Raw genomic sequence first — 20,855 nt, 5'->3', positions numbered from 1 at the left:
TTAATATTTGGAAGAGAATGAACTAGTTTTAAAAGATTACTCTTTCAAAAGGTCCAAAGAATATTTGTAGAGAAAAAAGTTAACTTTAATATGTTTAAAAATATATAGTAGGATGAAGAGGCTCCGTTCTGAAAACCAGCCTTTAAAATACATTCTCTCAACTCTGTTCATAAAATTGTAAAACAAAAACCAACCAACGAACCAAACAAACAAACAAACAAACAAACAAAGCTCTGTCACTGGAGCACACTGCTCCTGGGGAAAGCAGCTACAGGGTGAGGTCCTCTGCATTTACGGAGCATTCATTTTAGAAATGAATGAGTAAGAGACCAAGTTTGCAGAGCTAGTAGCAGAGCTAATACTAAAACACAAATGCTAAATGGGTGGCTTAAGAGAATCCTGTGAAAACTAACATTTCACAGCTTTTAAGTTATGCTATACACTCTATCTATAAGACTGACAAAGGGGATTGATAACCCTGGGACTAGGGTAGCTCTGAGTAGCAGCTACAACCTATGGCATCCTGCTCCTAGCATGCCTAGAATTCCAGTTATTGTTCACTTACATGAATTAGGACATTGAAGACTGATTTTAAAATAGAACTATCTGGGAACATAGTATTAGTCAATCTTTAATACTCTAATTCAAATCAACTCATAAAAGCAGTAGAGATACCAAAGAGAATTACGATGTGAAGGAACACTAGTCAGGTAGACTTTGGAGGACAGGAAGAGTAGGGAGGGTTAGAGCACAGGAGAGAGCGCCTCCTGGGTTAATCAGCCTGTGGACAGTGCCTCCAGGCATATGTGTAGAAAGCTATGGTTGACTGGGGAAAGTTGGGAGGCAAAAAATGGCATGATGTCAACTGCTCCAATGAAGAGACTACTTCAGAGAGGGGGATGCAAAGACAGAGCAAACAAAGAAACTCCTCTGTTTGTTCGACTTAGTATAAGTTCTGGGAATAAACAGAAGACATGAAGAAGGAATACAGGTGGTTGCTGAATAGAAGACAGTGAAGCACATAAAGAGGTGTAGCCTGATGATTTGGGGACAAAGAAAATGTACCCTAAAATTGAAGCCAACAAGCACCGCCACTTTGAGCTAAGTTACTCATGAGATTCATTGGTTAGGATGGTGCCTCCATAGAATGTAACCCAAGGAAAAACTGTCCAGTCTGACTTATGACTGTTCTTGGCCCAGAGTGCCCTAGGCCTGGGTAAGAAGACTGCCCTGAAGGACCTCAGGGTTTGTGCACTTATACCCAAGATCACTCCCTTTCACCCATTCATACTGTCCTCTTGATTTACCAAATATTTCCTTCCCGATTCCCAACTTTTGCCTCCATTTCCTGTATTTTGATGACTATCTCCTTGGCATTACATTGCCACAGACAAATACAACAGTAACCATCTCTCCTTCGCACAAAGCCTGGAGTATCCTATATTTGGGTACTATCTGTAGGCTGCTTATTTGGGCATAGACAAGTCCTATGTACAAGCATCACATGAAAAATAGACTATCCTTTGTCAAATTGTAAGAACACATAACGTTGTGATGGCCAAAGATTTTGATGTTAAGGAGTATTGAGAACATTGAGAACTGGTGAGTAAGCATTTTTACCAACATAGCTCCAGCTTCCGGTACATATTGTGTTCCAGTTCTTTCAACAAAGATGCATAAAAGTGGAATCGCTCTACACACTGAAACGAGTGAGCCTGATGCTCCTTTCAGGAACATCAATTTCTTTTTGTCTCCATCAGTTCCACACTTATCAAACAACTTAATGAATTTTAAAACCCTACATAGATCATCGGTTTGAGCCAAGTATATTCTGGTAAATTTGAAGCCTGAGTTCTAGTTTTTATACTCATCTTTCATAACTTTTATTAGCCGTATTCATGTTCCTTGGTAAGTGACTTCTCTGGGGACATGAAAATTTTCATTTCTTAGGTGACAAAATTAAATATTTCATGCTGACCACTCACAGAAACTCAGGTTAGCATTACATACGAGTTCTTACCCGTATGTAAAATAAAGAAGAAAGAATCACCAGCCCACGTGCCTGAGGCATCCTCCAGAAATCTTCTGTAAGCCAGGGGAAGAAATGGGGATGGGAGAAGAAGAGGAAGCAGGAAACTGTCCCTCGGCTTGCAGACCAGACTTGAGAGACAACCACAGAAGTTCACTAAGCAGGGAGTAACTGCCGTTACTCTAACCATAAATTTCCTTTAACTGGAGTTTCAGCCTACATTAGTATTCCATAGCTAAACTTTACTTGTACTTACTGATATTTCCAGAGAAAGACTGAAAAAGGAAAGAAAGACATGAAGAAGGAGAGATGCATCTGAAAACAAGGGAAAAGGGGGAGAAAGAGGAAAATAAAACCACAAGCTAGAAAAAGTAAGCAAAGGATGAAGGAAGAAAGAATCAATAAGCATAAGAAGGAAGAGGAAAAAGTACTTTTACAAGTTTAGACATATTTGAATAAATTCTAGGTCTGGGTTTATTAAAAGGCTACAAAATGATTCAGGCATTCAAATGACCATATTATATCTACAAACCAAATTCTAAGACAACAATTACACCTCTGTAACATTTGGAAAGGAAGGTTACAAATCAGTCTTAACTAAAGCACAGGAAACATGTGCACTTATAATTGCTTATATGTCATGTTCCCAAAAGCATAATGAAGCTCTTGATGAAAGCAAAGAGAATATTATCTGGGGCACTCACTTTAATGACCCCATGTAGATTAGTGATAGAGAAGGAACCCATCTGAAAATGTAGCAGGGGACATTAGACCTGAAGAAAGGAACCTGAGAAGGAATAACTGAAGATTAGGTGAAAGAAAGGAGCTATGATGGGTGGCCCACTTAGTTAAGCACACTTAAAAGGAACAATAGGAAGCTTGAAAAGGAACACACAAAGCACTCCAGAAAGATAAGGACGGTGTGGGCAGAGCTGCGGTAGCAGCCCACACAGGGAACTCATGATACTACATAGGTGGACATAGGATGGATGTAGAGTTTAGTTGGAACATGAGATGTCAGATTTCAAATAAACTTATGTTTCTTCCCATTTTCTCCATTTCATTTTATTAGGTTGTTCTGCATATGTTTATTTGGTACATGCTATAGGTGAAATGCTGTGTTGGCCATTAGGGCTATATCAGAAAACACAGCAACAAAAACCCAGAGTCTTGGACTTAATCTCAGGCACACACACAGACACAACCCCCTTTTAAAATTTTATTGAAAACAAGTCATTCCCATTAGAGGTTCACATTGTCTAACTCAGAATATAACCTGCAATTTCTGAATGTGGATTTTCCTAAGTAACTAAGTAAGAAAACACCACTTGGGGGGATCTGAAGTAATACTTGCAGAATATCTAGTCTAATCAATAAGACCATGCAGAAATGATGAATGAAAAAATCATTCAAGTAATCACTGAGTCACTGTATACCCAAATATGAGCACTGATAAAGGAAAAGAAAGGAAGAGAGAGAGATAGAGATGGGAAGGAAGGAAAGAAGGAAGGGAGGGAGGGAGGGAGGGAGGGAGGGCAGGCAGGCAGGGAGGCAGGCAGGCAACTTCCCCTCCAGGGAGCTATTCAGTCTAGTGGAGGAAAGGAGATTTTCATAACATGAAGTAAAATTTGCACAATATGATCAAGCACCTGATTGTTTAGTTCAGAAAACAGTAATTAACAATCACTTTCCAGCTACAGTCCTCACTAAACCTTTAGCAAAATTTTAAACAATCTGATTGTGTTTATTTGAATTCTCCAATTTTTCTTCAGTATTAGATGTAACCAAATGGTAGGTTCAAAGGGCCAGAGTGAGGGTAGCAAGGTCTATAAATGTGTATTCAAACAATGGTTGTACCACACTATCACCAGTGGCTTTAAGACAGCCCCTGTGTCCCATGGATTCGTGGTTTTCTGTCAGAAGTGCAGGATCCATACACACTTAACAGTGTGAGGTATGAGGGATGCTGCTGATACTTAACTATCAACAACCAGAGTCCTCAGTAACGCCTTTAATAAGACTGTAGCCCTCCAGTGCTCATCAGCTTCTGTTTTCTACATGTTCTCAAAGTACCTACTTTTTTTTCTGTCACCTTTAATCCTTTGGCCTGGGAAGGTGAATCATCTTCTATAGCTGTATAACAGCTTTCATTCCATGAAGAAAATTATAGATGTAACATGCATCTTGTCTTTCACTTCCATGCAAGGGGCAATGCCAGCTCTCTCTCAGTGGAGTTTTTTTTTTTTTTTTAACTACACCCTAAGGCTTATCAAGTACAGTATTTACAGTTGCAACTGCACAAATGATCTAGCATCAGACATATAACAATAAGTTGAAGAACTTAATATAAAAAGCATCCTTCATAATCTATGTCTATATAGTCTTCCTTATCAAAACCATGCTGTAGTAAATTATCATAAGTATGTTCAAAATTTTTAGACTTAATTGCACTTATGTTAGCTAGTTCTCCATTACCTAAAGAATTAAGGCCAGATTGTCTTGATTTGCTCCCCAGTTTTCCAGCCTTATCTCCCAATACAGTCAGTCTTCCATGTACCTCCCTATGCTCCAGTCTTTATAGTTCCCTGAACATGTCACATACTTTTATACTGCTGAGTATTGCTTTACGATCATCCTTCTGTCTCAAGTGCCTCTTTCACCCCATTTGCAACCTATCAACAACCTACAGAAACCCCCAGTTCAAATGTTCCCTCTCTTTTCAAATCCTCCCTGACTCCCTAGTCAAAAGTATTCCTTCTAGGATGTATAATTTTTACCTTTATTTAACACATTTTTGTTCCGCTTTCTTGTTAGTTCCTTAGATATCTAACTCTCTGACCACACTTTAAGATCCTTGAAAATGGGATTATGTGTTTTGATCACCTTTAAATCTTCTCCAATCCCTAGCACATGCCTTTCACGTAGTAAGTACTCAACAAATGCTTGTTGGATGAATGGGTGGGTGGATGGATGGATGAATAAGGGATAGCATCTCAGTTCCCTAACACAACAGTTAACAGATGATTGCCAGGGGTCTTTTCCTATCTATAATGCCCTATGGTTCTTTTAGAAGATAGTAGCTTTCATTTAGTTCAGTAGACATTGGGAAAAAAACAAAAAACAAAGAACCTCAACAGACTCGTATAAGAAAGAAATAGGCCGGGCATGGTTGCTCACACCTGTAATCCCAGCACTTTGGGAGGCCGAGGTGAGCAGGTTGCTTGAGCTTAGGAGTTCAAGAACAGCCTGGGCAAAATGGCAAAACCCCATTTCTACAAAAACTACAAAAATTAGCAAGGCATGGTGGCGCATGCCTGTAGTCCTAGCTACTTGGGAGGCTGAGGTGGGAGGATTGCTTGAGATCGAGAGATGGAGGCTGCAGTGAGGCATGATTGTGCCGCTGCACTCCAGCCTGGGTAACAGAGTGAGACCCTGTCTCAACAACAGGAAGAAAAGAAAAGAAAAAAGAAAAGAGAAGAGAAGAGAAGAGAAGAAGGAAGGAAGGAAGACGGGGAGAGGGGAAGGCAGAGGGGGGAAGGGGGAAGGCGGAAGGGGGAAGGCGGTGGGGGGAAGGCGGAGGGGGAAGGGGGAAGGGGGAAGGGGGAAAGGGGTAGGAAAGGAAAAGAAAAGAAAAGAAAAGAAAGGAAACCTCATCATAATCCTATGGGAATTCAGGACCCTACAGGAGAAATCTCAGAAGGCTCAGAAGAAGCTGTAGATTCTAAAGAAAGAAGAGGACTAGAAGGAAACAGGAATAATATAAAAGTAGAAACAAGCTAAGCAACATGAAAGTAGTAAAGTACATTTCAAAGCCAAACAAAAATTAATATTGGACCATTCAATAACTTCAACTGTCAATAAAATGTCTTCCCTTCATCTTTAGATATGAGTGATGGCTGGCTTTATGCTCTTAATCGGCAAGTACACATGCCAGTGGAGGGGGCTGGTATCTGCTGTTGATGGTGCTCAAGAATCTCATGGGAGTAAAGGGGTCCTATAGAGTGGTTACTGGTTTGTATCTGGTACAGATTGTAGGATTTAAAAGCACACAGAAATGTTGTCCAAGGTACACTGACATCAAATAACCTTCAGTTTCTCAAACAAGCATCAGTTTGCAAACACAAGGAAATAACAAAAATATGAACAGTCATCAGACTGGTATCAATAATATGTAGAGCAGACATATGTCCCATAAATACAGAATTGTCCTATATCTATTTTCCATTTTTAGAAGAATCTAGAAATATCCCATATGTGTGTTTAGTCCTGAGAATCAGGCAAATGCATATGTGATGTCCATGCCATCCTGATTTCTCAGTCTTCACAAGCTGGCTTCCTATAAGCCACTGAGATCAGAAACTGAGACATTAGTCCCCAGATCCCCAATGGATCATTCCATAATGTGGTTGGGTTTTTAACTTTGTGTCAACACATACTTCAGTCTCACCAACCATGAGTGCACAGAGAGGGGAACTTAGCAGAGAGTTGAGTGAGGTGAGCACCTGGGCTGGAGGGGCAGCAGATGAGGACTTACTAATTCTTTCAACAACTCTTTACACAGACCTACTATATGCTAAGCACCATCCTTAGTACTAAGAACACAGCAAAGAAAAAAACAAAAATTCTGGCCCCTGAACGCTTGCAAAGTAGGAGAGAGACAAACAGGATAAATCAGTATCATACATAGCTTGCTAGATGTTGACAAGCACCAAGGATGAAGAAAGGTAGGTGGTAAAGAAAGAAACATTTAACATTAGAACCCCTCCTCTATTGATAGAAAGCACTGAGTTTTATCTAAGATATTAGCATCTACAAAATAAGATTGGGATAAAAATGGTGACATTAGTGATGTTTGGACTCTGTGCTCCTACTCCTTATCCTTAAGATGCCACTTTTTAAGAGTACCCTTCCTTCCCCCATTTCCCCAGAAGATACAGGGTAACCTACTGTGAGTGGAATCTGCCAGTGCCTTAGTGGTCATTCTTTATATCCCAAATGCCATATTACCAGACCAAAGTTTTATCCACAGATAACATCATAATCCAAGAGGATGTATAGTAACATGTAAATTCACTCCTCCCACCCCCAGACAATATATTTGCCTTGGAGATAAAACCTTAATCCAAAAGAGTATCTTGAATGTCAGGAATTCCATGTACCATGTCATATGGTGATAAAGAAGTCTGGGCAAGGGGTCATATCCTGCCCAGTGACATATTATACCTAACCTGTGGGCTAGATAAAGGTTAACCCTAATTCTCCTTTACTTCAAAACCTCAATAAACCTGCCTTTTAATCTGCACTTAATTGGGCAGTTCAGACTAGATCCGGGAGCCTCTTCCAGCTTTGTGAGTTATGTGCCCTCTTATGTGTATTCCACAGGCCTCACCAGGATGTGAACAAGTGGCATGCACTTAGCACAGCCAGAGACCAGAGCAAAGCCCAGGGGACAGTCCAAGTTATCACCTCCCAAACAGCTGGGAGTCAAGCACAGGCTGTGGTTGAGTTAAAAGCATGACTTGGACTGCAACCTTCACATGTTTAGAAAATTAAGTACAAATGCATGCACACCCACAGGTTTTCACTTGGCTAAGGCTTCCAGGGCGCAGGTGGGAGAGCTATTTAGATTTTTTTTTTCTCAATTAATTGACTTAGAAATTGTAGTAAATAAACAGTTTAAGTACATCTTCCACCCCCCCATATCATTGAAGAGCAGCTGCTTCAGGATCCCAGGTGGCTCATCAAAGTATAGTCTGAGCATGGGTGCTGGAGCTCTGGCAGGAAGAATCCTCAGCCACTGGGGAGTAGGCTTTGCCATTAAAATATGTATTAAGGCCGGGCGCGATGGCTCACGCCTGTAATCCCAGCACTTTGGGAGGCCGAGGTGGGCGGATCATGAGGTCAGGAGATCAAGACCATCCTGGCCAACATGGTGAAACCCCGTCTCTACTAAAAATATAAAAAAGTTAGCCAGGCATGGTGGCGGGTGCCTGTAGTCCCAGCTACTTGGGAGGCTGAGGCAGGAGAATGGCGTGAACCTGGGAGGCGGAGCTTGCAGTAAGCCGAGATCGCACCACTGCACTCCAGCCTGGGGGACAGAGGGAGACTCTGTCTCAAAGAAAAAAAATATATATATGTATTAAATATCATATAATATATCATAGCACAGAAGAGAAAATATGCCTAGTACAAGCCAGACATTGTGCTTATTGCAGCTCTACAAACATAAATGAGAAATTCAGAATTCACACTCTTGTCTACCTTACTGTAAGCTCTTAACCACTCTCTTGTCGAACAATGTATCATCTGTATCAGCACCACTATCATGTACAGTCTCTGACAAGAGAGTGGTTAAGAGCTTACAGTAAGGTAGACAAGAGTGTGAATTCTGAATTTCTCATTTATGTTTGTAGAGCTGCAATAAGCACAGTGACAATGGTGACCTGAAAATGATGTGGTTCCAGAGAAACCATCGACTTTAAGATCGATAATAAGAGAGAACTAGGACATTCAATGGAAAAAAGGTTGTTCTGGATAGACAAAACTTACATAGATTGTAGTCATTTATGTGAATTGTATACCATCATGCCTAATTATGAGCCAATATAATAAAATTTATGTACAAAAATGAATAAGTCAGAGCAACTTTGATCTAAAATGTATTTAATTAGAATAGTGGGCTCTCTATATATGGGATATAGTTTGATTATATGTCCCCGCCAAATCTCATGTTGAATTGTAATCCCCAGTGTTGGTGGTGGGCCCTTGTAGGAGGTGTTTGGGTCATGGGTGTGGATTTCTCATGTCTTGGTGCTGTTCTCATCACAGAGAGGGTTCTTGTGAAATCTAGTTGTTTAAAAGTGTGTGGCACCTCCCCTTGCCGCTCCCTCTCTTGCTCCTTCTCTGGCCATGTGACATGCTTGCTCTGCTTTTGCTTTTCACTATGCTGAAAAGCTCCTGGAGGCCTCCCCAGAAGGCGAGCAGATGCCAGTGCCATGCTTGGGCAGCCCGCAGAGCCACGTGCCAATTAAACCCTTTCCTTTATAAATTGCCCAGTCTCAGACATAGCTTTCTTTATGGCAACGCAAGAATGGCCTAACATAATATGTAATCAGATGTCAATGTTGTCCAAGTTCTAAGATGCATGTGTGACATCTTCGTAGCATTTTATACTCTATAAAGTGTACTTTCTGAGGGCAGTCTCAAGTGCTGGGCATAGTTAGATGCTGGGGAGAAGGAAGCAGCAAATGATGATAAAATAGAGCCTTGCTCTGGAGAATCTCAGGTCTGATCCTCTCACCCTGACCCCTTCTCTGTGAATTAGTTATAATTTTCACCTTTCTATAGATTAGGAAACTGAGGCTGGCATTAATGAAATAATTCATCCATAGAGTTCACTTTTCTATTTACAACTTAAAATGTTAAATGTATTGCTAGTTAGTGAAACACTCAGATTTAGCACCAGAAGAACTCTCCTTTCTTTCAGGAGATCAAAAGCCCACCCATTCTCTATTATTTGAAGAAATCTTGCTTTAGTTTTTTTTGTATTATTATTAAATTTCCCATCTATTAAGTCCCATTAAGCTTTCAGTCATTGGGACCAGTTTTCTGAGTGAAATGAAGAACCAATTAGGGTGATCCAAACTAATCAAAAACAAGGTGCCATCAGCCTGTCCATGTGCCTTTCTACACACCTGTCACTTAAGGAGCACAGCATTTTAGCTTCACACACATCTACTCTCAACCAGGGAAGGACAATTCTTAATAGGGTTAAATAACCAATATGATCCAGTTTAATACCATAGAAAGCAGAGGGAAAAAGGATGGGAATAAGGTTTGATAGAGAGGAGGGAGTAAGAATCAGAGGCTTGGACAACTGCCCCAGCAGGACCTCTCAGGGGAGAGGGCAGTGAAGTATGTAGCAAGGATCAAGCTTTACTTTAGGTCCATGTTTTGCATCCTTAGATATGAAAAGCCAGATCTTTACAGCAGGATGACCTTGTGTTATTAGAAATACAGTAAATTCCCAGAGAGGTTAATTTCTACACTTAAGACATAAGTTGTAAAAAATGTCTCCGCAAACCAAAGATGATGAATTTTTGTGTAGTTGAGGATTCTCCAAATCATGTTGCCCATCTATTGACGTGAGCAATTTAAAATTGCCCAGGGAAAAGTCAATCAGCATTTGCATCAAGAGGCTTCGCAAAGTAGACACTCAGAGAACTGACCTGCCAGTCTGTACTCCCAAGGCCGTGAACATTGCAGGCTCATTTCCATTCACAAAGCCTGCTCATATTTAGAGTTAAGCAGAATGCCAGGAATCACGACTATGGAATAATCCCAAGGGATTGTCCCTTTGTACTTTCCAACAATAAAATGACTGTGCAATGACATTTGGAATAGCTAGTGTGACTAATGTCAATGTTTACACTGTGTTGTTGAGACAATAATAAATAATATTTATTGAGGATTTACTATATGTTGAGCACTGTTCCAAGTACCTCACATGGATTAACTCATTTAATCCTTGCAACAATCCTCTCAGATAGGCACTATTATGACCCTCATTTAACATGAGAAAACAAGAACAGAAGTAAGGAAACTTCCCCAAGGTCATACCTTTCAACAGGAAAATTTTTGTACCATAGAAAAATGGAAAAGTTAAATGAATTGTTATAAAGTCATCTGAAGTGACTGATATCCTTGCTACCTCAAAGTAAGTCTGAGCTCCCTCTTGACACTGAGCTGTCAAAAACAACAAACATTAAGATGTCTTTTTCATCTATGTAATTTCCAGTAACTTGTTTAAGGCTGGGGGGAGAGTATTTGGTCAATACATGTTGAATGCACACCCTGCTTTCTTTAAATTTCATAATGTCTACATCCATATGACAATTTTAAAGGGTGTTTTAAAGACTAGCAAGATCTGAATTCATTTTGATGATAAAGCCTATCATTTATTAAGCCCATTAATCTGTCTGCCTGCCAATCTCTCTTTTATACCCTGTGACAAATGATACACTGTCTTTAAGGTCGACATTTTTATCCAAGGACCAGGATGTGTATTGTGAGCCTGATCCTATCATGAAAATATTCATGCATTCTAGGGAGTGCCTTCATTCAAACAGATTCGGAGTGCTCATTTGCAGCTGCACACTGGTAGGCAGCTCAGAATCCTGCTGCAGATGTGTTTTGCTTGACTGGCAGTGTTGAGAATTTTTTTATTTGAACGTACAGATCAGGCCCGCCTCTATTTGCAAATAAAGCCTGATTTACATATTTAGCTACCTGCTTGACCCCAAAGTGTTTAGATTTGTGAATTTTCCAATCTATAGGTACCTGAGAACTTGGCGTAAACCAAATGTAAGACCCCTGTGTTCCTGGAGTTCATAATGTATGGCTCATACTTTAGGCTGACGGAAACATTTTCAGGGAATAGGGCAACTATTATTCCAAGCTACTCTCTCCAGATTTACATATCTAGTTCTCCAGGAGGAAATGTGGAGATTCTTCAGGACATCTCTGAGACGTAATCATTAATTATTACCATGCCTTTACAAATGGTTGAACTAGGACCTGGGAAGGGCAGGCAATCTCACAGGCATCTGGCGATAGAAATGCTGCCAAATATAGCAAACGCTTTACCTCTGACTTTACCCATCATTTGACTAGTATGTTCTTTGCTATATTTTTCTCCTAAAATGCCTCTTGCAAAGAGATGAGATCTGTTCAAGACCTCACTATAGTTTATTCTTGAACTGTTCTCTTCTAGCCAGCCTGGACAGAAGACAGGATTACTTGGAGGAGAACCACTGTCCTAAATTGGAACAATAGCCAAGTGTCCTTGGTGACTGAGAAGGGACTTAGGAGGGGTTTATGCTACTCCAAGACCAGCTGCCCTATTTTGATCTGATCTCTTGGATTCAGCTTCTGGTTCAATATGATGTGGTAGCCAAAGGGATCTCTCCTTCTGCCGTAGTATTATTTACAGTCTGGATCTGGTCCATGGTATAGAGCACCACGATTCAAATCAATACTTCTCACACTGTGCGCCATTGATAGAGAACTTTCCATTCCTTCCTGTAGTCCCGCTGACTAGCTCTCTCTGCCTAGCCCCATTAGAGAACTCAACTGTGAAATTTTCAGAGTTGATGCCAGTACCTGTCACTGGTCGGGTGCAATGCCTGTACCTTCCAGTAAGAGCTTTTTCTATTTGCTCTGTTAGGCGATAAGCAGCTCCCCTTAGCACTTTCCCTTTTTTGCTATAGGAATTGCTTTGAAATGGTTTCAGGGGCTCTGGAGCATTTGCTTGGGATTAGTATGAGTGACGCGTCAATGAATACAATAACTGATAATGAGGTTTTGTCTCTCAAACGCTTTTCTACTTCAGGAAGGAGGCACCTTAGTTCTCGTTTTGATGTACAGTCACCTTATCTTACTGCTTTCTCTGATTATGAATTATCTAAAACAAAGTATGTATTAGCACCAGTCTTGATGGTGAATAATGCTCTTCTGAATGCCTGAAGGTTGGCCACTTTCTCCCAGGTAACTCAAGCCTTCTTCTCCTCTGCTCAAAGGTCTAAATAAAGATGGAGTCTGAACCACCATCTCCAGAACCCAGATTCCTGTGCTTTGATGTATATTTCCTACTCAAGGTTCCCCAAGCACCAATGCAGTGCCCTACTCAGGCTTTCCCCTCTCAGCAACGCTCCCATGTGCTCTCATCTTTCTCCAATCCAATTCCTGTTCCTTCAGGAATACCCTCTGCTCAGCTGTTAATGATGTTAATCATTAATGGTACCTGCTGAGCTAACAACTTTGCATTTCAGCATTTTAATAGGGGGAATTTCTTGAGACAGTGCTTTATCCCAAAGACAGACCAAGGAGAAAGATATCCTTCTGGGTATCTGCAAGGGTCACAGTGACACTGACACCAACCCAGACTTTCATCGCTACACTTTTATAACAGGTGTGCTGCCTTGCTCATAACACTGGCTGGTTCCTATAGCATAAAACCACTTACAAACTGAACTCAGTAGAAAAACTGTTGATGGCCTGTACAATTCTGCACAGGCAGCAGCAGCTCTGTCTCCAGAGCTCTCTCTGCCTCCTTTGCACTCTGAAGTAAGCAGCAGCAAGCAGCTGTCATCCCAGAGGGAAGAGCTCATGTTGAGTGTAATTTCTGAATCTCTTTGTAATCTGATTTTAGGATAGAGTGTTTGCTTTCCTTCTTCTTGGGCATTGAATCCAATAATAGTAAGATTCCTCAAGTATTGACAATCCTGTGCAGGAGCAGAGAGACCGGAAATCAATGAGGAGTTCACTGTACAGGGAGGTGGAAAGTGAAAAAAGAAGGCCCTGGTGTCTCCATGCCTCCTCCTTGTAAAGCTATGTCCCACCTCAAAGGACAATAGCCCAGTGTATGACTGTAGAGTCAGCAATGTACTCTAGGCCAGAGGAGGGGAGAAGTGCATGTGAGGAGAGGAGGTATAGCTCTTTTATTCTGGAATACTGCATCATCAGTCTCAGAGATGATCTGAACTTTGTTTTCTAACAACCGGGAATCAGAAATGACACAAAGAGAGAGAAAAAAAATCTTGGCATCTCAAGAGGCTCATCCCTGTGGCAGGATCAGGGCTGAGGTGCCAGCACTTTTTCTTCCCTCTCTCTGAATTGAAGAGGTGCTATGATGGCAAAATTCACTGAACCAAAGGAAACTGCAGTGACTGGAAATGTCTTTGTCCCTAAAACACCCCCACTGGCTTCCAAACAAGAAGATGGCTGAGAGGACACCAGCCTGGGGCCTGGAGGACCCAGTGTGGCTCCCCAAGGAGAACTGTAGCCCTACAGCCTCACCACTAGCTGGGCTCTCCACCCTAGAAGCATCTGCTTCATCCGGGTGCAGCCAAAAGGAACTCTTCAAAGGCCCCAACACCCTGAGCAGACATGACTAAAGCAGCAGAATCCCTGGGAGGAAAAGCCGCTCTGGTTTTACAGGAAAGCAGGTCCCCAATGCTTTCAGCGAAAGAAAAAATGGGCTCATAAAAGAAACAGGAAGGGGAATAGGAAGGATAGCTATGAAAGGAAGAGCTACGGGATTCAATAAGAAAAGACGGTCCTATGGGAAACGGTAGCTTTGGTAATTTTCTGAGATGACAAAAAATAACTCTGAATGTTCTGTTTGGTGGCTGGGATCCTGGGAGGAGCCTACCTGGCCTTTTGAAGATTATCACACCCACTGCCTTGACTTCTCAAGTCTTTTAATCAAATAGCTTAAGAATAGTTGCAGTTGGCTTTAGTGAAGTAATTGCCCAGAGATCCTAGGGTGAGCCCAACCCTGGAGGCTGTCCAACAGCTCTGGGATGGAGGGAAGGACCCGCAACAAAGACCACGTTAGAGATGGGGGCAACTGGGCTGGTTTTCCAACAGGATATGATGATAAGCAGGGTCGACTTCCTAGTGCAGGAGAGACACAATGATAATATCCTACGAAACACAACTTATTCACTCATTTGGGGTAACAGGTCTCTCATTTGGAATGACTATTGCCTCTCTCAACACTTCTGTTAATGCAGGTTCTATCTCCATACAGTGGGAAAAATGAAACCTCAGTTTACTTATGTGACTCCTTGAAGGTCATAGTGATCTAGACCTAAAAATAGGAATTCTTGCCTCTAAGCTCATTTTTTTATTATTATTATTACAGCATTCCACTCCTACTGGATAAATCTTGTATTAAGGGTAGCTTAAAGAACATATCTAATTTAGAAAGGTTTATACTGATATGAACTTGTGGGAAATTAGCTAAAGTATTGGGTTCTTAAGACCTAGGACCGCCTGGGTCTGCACTTGAGATTGGTAAAGATCATTCAGAATAATGCCAAGTCAATTAGAAGATGATGGAGTTGATGGCTTCTAAGTTAAAAATTCTTTAAGCAGTAAGGTAAAGAAAAAGTCGAATTATAAAATAAAGATTCCTTTCCATGAAGGTGTAAAAATAACACAAAGCAAAGAGGCAAATAAGCACAGAGAGCTATGCCTTATTTAAATACAAATCCTTCAAAAATAATTATCAGAGTATTTTTCTCTCCAGATAAATTCCTCCCACTCTTTTCTTTTTCACCATTTTTTTTTTTTTTTGCCCTCAGATCAACCCTAAGGAGCCGGAGAAACCAGTATTAGAAATTAAAAATTTCACTTGTGAAATATGTTATTTAACATATTTAATAATTATTCCTTGCTTAATAATCATAGTAGCATAAGAAAAAAAAATGCACGGATGTCAGACACACATTCTTCAACTGCAGACCTATCCCTTGACCTCAGTCCTTATACAGTGGGCCACATTGCATTCCAAATATTTCCAAGTTTGCAGTCATCACCACCTCCTTCCCAGGAGCTCAGCAGCTTAAAATCCTTAGGACAACCCCGGACGTGGCAATCTTGCCCTAGCAGAGAAGGTATGTGCCACCACCCCCCTACTGCTGATGCGGCCTTTCAGATTCAAGTTAATTGCTTTGGAAAAAAGGATCCAGCCTCCTTCTCACCTGACCGGGAACGTTTCCCTGGAAAGGAAGGGATATTGTGTGTCCAACTCGGCTGATATGGGTCTTTAATCAGATCAGCTCTGAGAAGCGAAGGAAGGAGAGACTGAGAAGATGGGAAGCCCTGAAGTGACCTTGGGAGGCCCAGAGTGTGGGAATATTCCGAGTTTTGTCATTTTAATCCTCAAACATAACTCAGCAGGAGAGCTTACAGTTCAGCTCTGCAACAACTCACACTGCATGTCTGGGTATCTGAGGTCTTCATTTTAGCACTACCTCCATTGCTACTCACTAGCGCCCAGAGCCTGGAGGAAGGTGTCCACCTCCTTTCCCTTATCTCCTTAAAGAAAATCTACCAAAACACAGGCTTCATGCAGCTGTTATGTAAATGGACCCTGCTGCAGAGAGAAGAAAGCAGGCATCCATAAACCACCAGGTACAAGTTCACTGTCATTCCAACCCAAGACAACGCACTCTGGGGAGGGACGAGAGACATGAGCTCACGTGAGTGCCGCAGCTCAAATTCAGGAATTTGTCCTAGGCACTCTGTAGGCAGGAACCCAAGACAAGGGAGCAATCCTTGATTTTCAGCCCAAGTGCCTTTTCTCATCCCTCGAGAGCTGCAAATTTAGATGAAGGAGGACAACTTTTTATGGGGAGGGCTAAATTAGGCTGTCTACGACCAATCTTTAATTGAAACTAATGCAAACAAATGTCTATCTCACTCTGAATTCTGTTTCTTTTTGTTTGTTTGTTTGTTTTGTTTTGAGACTGAGTCTTGCTCTGTCGCCCAGGCTGGAGTCCAGTGGTGTGATCTCGACTCACTGCAAGCTCCGCCTCCCAGGCTCACGCCATTCTCCCACCTCAGCCTCCCGAGCAGCTGGGACTACAGGCGTCCACTACCACGCCTGGCTAATTTTTTGTATTTTTAGTAGAGACGGGGTTTCACCGTGTTAGCCAGGATGGTCTCGATCTCCTGACCTCGTGATCCACCCGCCTCAGCCTCCCAAAGTGCTGGGATTACAGGCGTGAGCCACCGCGCCTGGCTCTGAGTTCTGTTTCAATTAACATTGTGGTGGAAAGGCAGTTGGCAAGGAGAAGACTGTGATATTTTAAAAACAATAAGCTAAGGATTAGAGTTTTGTTTTGTTTTGTGTTTTTTAAATGGATACTGTAGTCTAAGGGGAAAAGTAGGAGAGAAAAGTTTTCTCCTGGCACTCTCAAAGCAGAATGTGGTGCCAGCTGCTCCACCGACTGTCTGAAGATGGGGTAATTGCCACTCTTCTCACCATAACTTCTTGCTTTCAGATCAGCGGCTGGCAGGTTTATCTGCTTCTGAGCAGCTTCAGAGCCACGTCAATGACACTGGCTACGTCAGCAAGAGCAATCGGAAGAGAGGAGGATGCCACTGCCAACAGCAGTGGGAGGGAAAATTTTAGCCTTAAAGATTCTATCTGTCTATCTGCCTGATTCTAACTGGCATACATGACTGTCAGTGATTTCAGAAGGCCAGAAGAGGGTATATAGTTTTAGACTGCCTCCTTAAGGCTTGGGGTACAGTAGCATTTAGTTAACATGTGTTTAAGCTTCCAAAGCCCTTGTTTAGGTCTTGTTCCCTACTTAGAAGAGGGTGGGTTTCCAAATGTATCAGAGGACATAACCAAAATAAACACTACCACAAATAAGTGTCTAAAGCCACACCACACACACCTACAGTGGTTACTGCAGTAATTCTGGCTCATTTCACGCTATCGATAGTTCTAGCTGCTTTCATTTTGAGCACTATTATAACAAACATGACACTACAACCACTAACAATTTGATCAGGATCCTTGGCATAATGCTATTGTATGGTCTTTTTTTGTAAGTAGGTTAAAAGCTTCTGCTCTCTGGGATGGCAATCCTTTAAAGTTGATGGTTACAAAGATATTATTCTATTCCATGGTCCCGTATCAGTCACTTTCTCATCCAGGACCTTGTCGATGTGAGTATCAGTCACTTTCTCATCCAGGACCTTGTCGATGTGAGTATCAGTCACTTTCTCATCCAGGACCTTGTCGATGTGAGTATCAGTCACTTTCTCATCCAGGACCTTGTCGATGTGAGGAAGCATTATATATGACTAACACACTGCCAAAGTGCCTTTAAAGGTGTTGTCTGGGAAGGAGAAAGAAAGCCTAAGGCAAAGGTCACTGAGTGAGTTCAAAGTAAAATAGCTTCCCTAACCCAGACATACCCAGAGGAGAGAAAAATCCCACTGCTAGCACAAGCCTGGTGCTCCCAACCACCCTAAAGTCAAAATTTTGTGCAGAGATCAACAGCTATGGCTATTGGATTCCAATAACTCATTTTGTCAAATTCACAGATGAAGGAGGAGGATGCCAAGCTCAGAAAGCTGCAGTACTCCTCTTATGTTCTTAAGTATATTCTTAAGACTATATATAACATCTGGCGTAACGCTCAATGCCAGGCTCTAGCGGGAATGTAATTTAGCATTGTATAATGAAAATTACCAATAACTTGTCAACAGCTATGTTCAAGTCACTGGATTTCCTGTGCTTCAGTTTCATCACCTACTTCCTTCCCAGTGAGCTAAAAACAAAGATGTTAAGGTGTCTCATAGGGTGAAGAAATGAGGAACACACCTTAAAAAATACATAAGGTGATAACTAGAAGGAAAAGAATCAATAATGCCACATTTGGAGTCACTGCCCCCATGGTTACCACCATCACTTGCTCTAAGCCATAACTGATATGCAGTTCTCTGCAACAGGGGTTCTGAACCTGGGTCCTTGAACCTCACCGGCTGTCATGGGTGTACTTTAAAAGAGGTCCACCAGCTCTGATCACAGGAAGCCCAGGACACAAAACTTAAGAACCACTACTATAATAAACCTTGGCTACAGGTGTACCAAAAACAAACAAAAACAAAAAACACTTACAATGCCAGATGGAGAGGAAAAGTCAGAGAGGATGGCTCAGAAGCCAAGAGAAAAGCATAAGGATCTCACGAAAACCACCATCTTCCTAAGCCTCAGCTCCCTGGGACATGTATTCAACATTGACCCTGTCTGAAGATAATTTTTTCAAGCAATAATGCCTAGAAGATCATTAATAATAAGCAGAAGAAATGACTGATCATGGAGGACACAAGTCAGAAAAAACCTGAGCTGCCACCCATCCACTACTAAAGACACCTGTCAGAGGGACAACCAAAGGATTTGATGGAGCTTTGAGGGGCAGGCAGCTTTACAACAATAGGGTTGTCATGAGTTGCAACTGTGGGGCCATCTTGTATGCAGTGTGAGAGATGAGAATGGAGTCTGGGTCTGCAGGTCAGACCAAGGATGAAGAGATGACTACTCTAGCCTCTCAGTAGTAGCAACAGGGCGATAGGTACTTCCATACCGCGCCCCCCCCCAAATAAGACCCAAGTCCCAGCTTTGACAAAAGAACCATGTTTGGAAGAGAAACTGAAGTGAATTGGAAGGAAGCACTTCAACAGGAGGAGAGTGGTTCAGAAGATGGACAAGAGGTAAGTTGTGATCTTCGAAGACCAGGTCATGGGGGAGGGGGCACCCTTAAAGGGGAGTGAGAGAGGGAAAGAAAGAATTTCATTCTAATTCCTGAGAGCAAGGCAGCGCATATAAAATTACAGATTTACAGAGCAATTTGCTGTTTACAAAACATTATGACATTCACGGTATCATTTAATCCTTATCACCCTGAAAAGCTGGTTACATTTTATTTTACACATGAGGAAACTGAGGCTGAGTAGGGCGGATTATGCGACTTGCTCAAGGTCACTTGGCTGAAATCAGCGCTAGGATGCATCCCCAATGCCCCCACCCCTCCGGGTGGCCGTCCACCTTGAAAGTCTTTGTATTATCTCCTATAGGGCAAGGCTGGTGTGGCTGCAACAGACTTCGCCCCCTCACCCCCAAATCTGGGACGGAGCAGCGCCCTCAGGTGCCAAGGAGGGGACCTGAGTGACGCGGAGCCACTGACTGGGGTTTCCCTGTCCTGCGGGGCTCGCGGGAGCCGGGAGCAGAAGCCACAGCTCTGGAACACACGGCAAGCAGTCAGTCAAGTCAGGCTCCAGCAGCAGTTGCCGGCGTGGGGCTTAACACGAGAGGGGCAGCGCTGGGTGAATTCCCCTCCGAGCGATCCCAGGGCTAGGACCAAGCGCCCGCGTCCGCTTCTCCGACCCAGCTCCCCACGCTCCCCCCTGCCCCGCTGGCTCCTTCCCGGCGGTTCCCCGATGCGTGGGGGCGCCTTGGAAGAGGAATGGGGCTGGCGTGGAGTGTGGAGGTGTCAGAGGGCCGACCCCGGGGCGAGGGCTTCCAACGCCGATCTTCTGGGTCAGGACAACCGCGAACAAACCCCGGCTGAAGTTTGGGCATCAAGGGTTTCAGACCAAGTAGCAAGTTGCCTGGAGAGCGAGCGATCCTAGGTGGAGGGCCTGGGGCAGGGGTGGCGGTAAGGGAACAAGGGAGAGGCAGGAGATGGTGCCCCTTCCCACGCAGCCCCTCGCGGCCCCGCGGGTAGGTGGCCGGTCCGCCTCTGCAGCCCGCGGGTGCGGAGAAAGCGCCCGGCACCGGGCACCCGGCACCGCGGCGCAGCGCAGCCAGCCCCTCCTCGCCGCGCTCCGCGCTCCTCCCCACCTGCCCACGGCCTCGCCCCCGCCGCGGAGACTCACTGTCCTCAGAAACTGGATCTCGTCCTCGCCTCCTTCTCCCGCTTCGGCCATGGCTCCCGAGGCGTCGGCGGTGCCCCCAGCCTCCGGCGCCTCTGCTTCCCCCGGCAGCCGCTCGGCGTGCGCTGACTGCTGCTGCGCTCTTTCTCCTCCTCCTCTTTCTCGTCCTCGTCCTCCACCTCCTCCTCCGGCTCCTGGCTCAGCCTCAGCCTCAGCAGCGCCAAGCTAATCCCCGACCATATAGGGAGCTGGGCTAACACTCCACTGCACTGCAGAGCGCCAACGCCAACCAAGCAGTCCGCCCACCCCTCTCGCCTCTCGCCCCAGCCAAGTGCGCTGAGGCCGCCCGCTCCGTGGAGAGCGCAACGCCGGGCGCGTCGAGCCGGCGGGGGCGGTGCGGGGGCCCTGGGCTGGCGCGGTGGAGCCTCCCCCGCACCGCTGGGCACCGCACCGCACACTCAGCGGAGGCGCGCGCCCCGCGGCGACCGGAGGATGTCCCCTAAACTGCTCCAATTCACAAACAAAGGCCAGTTGCTTAGCTCTAGCGCGCCCAGACTGGGTACCAACCCTCTCGCTTTGCTCGCTT

At 43.6% G+C, this 20,855-nt stretch overlaps 1 protein-coding gene across 6 annotated transcripts in view; it reads right to left on the bottom strand.

Moving 5' to 3' along the window:
• The window catches only part of RYR3 (ryanodine receptor 3), a 561,166-nt gene extending 540,321 nt beyond the window's left edge, over positions 1 to 20,845 (bottom strand). For all 6 annotated transcript variants that reach the window (XM_024232640.3, XM_054532557.2, XM_054532556.2 and 3 more), the window contains exon 1: positions 20,273 to 20,845. In XM_024232640.3, coding sequence (XP_024088408.2) covers positions 20,273 to 20,323 — 51 coding nt within the window. In that variant the 5' untranslated portion in view covers positions 20,324 to 20,845. The remainder of the gene's footprint in view (positions 1 to 20,272) is intronic.
• Positions 20,846 to 20,855: the final 10 nt, after the last annotated feature.

Source organism: Pongo abelii, chromosome 16 (genome assembly GCF_028885655.2).
Source record: "Pongo abelii isolate AG06213 chromosome 16, NHGRI_mPonAbe1-v2.0_pri, whole genome shotgun sequence".
In the NCBI taxonomy this organism is placed as follows: Eukaryota; Metazoa; Chordata; class Mammalia; order Primates; family Hominidae; genus Pongo; species Pongo abelii.
Note: the sequence above shows the minus strand (reverse complement) of the source record. Positions and strands in the feature narration are given on the sequence as shown.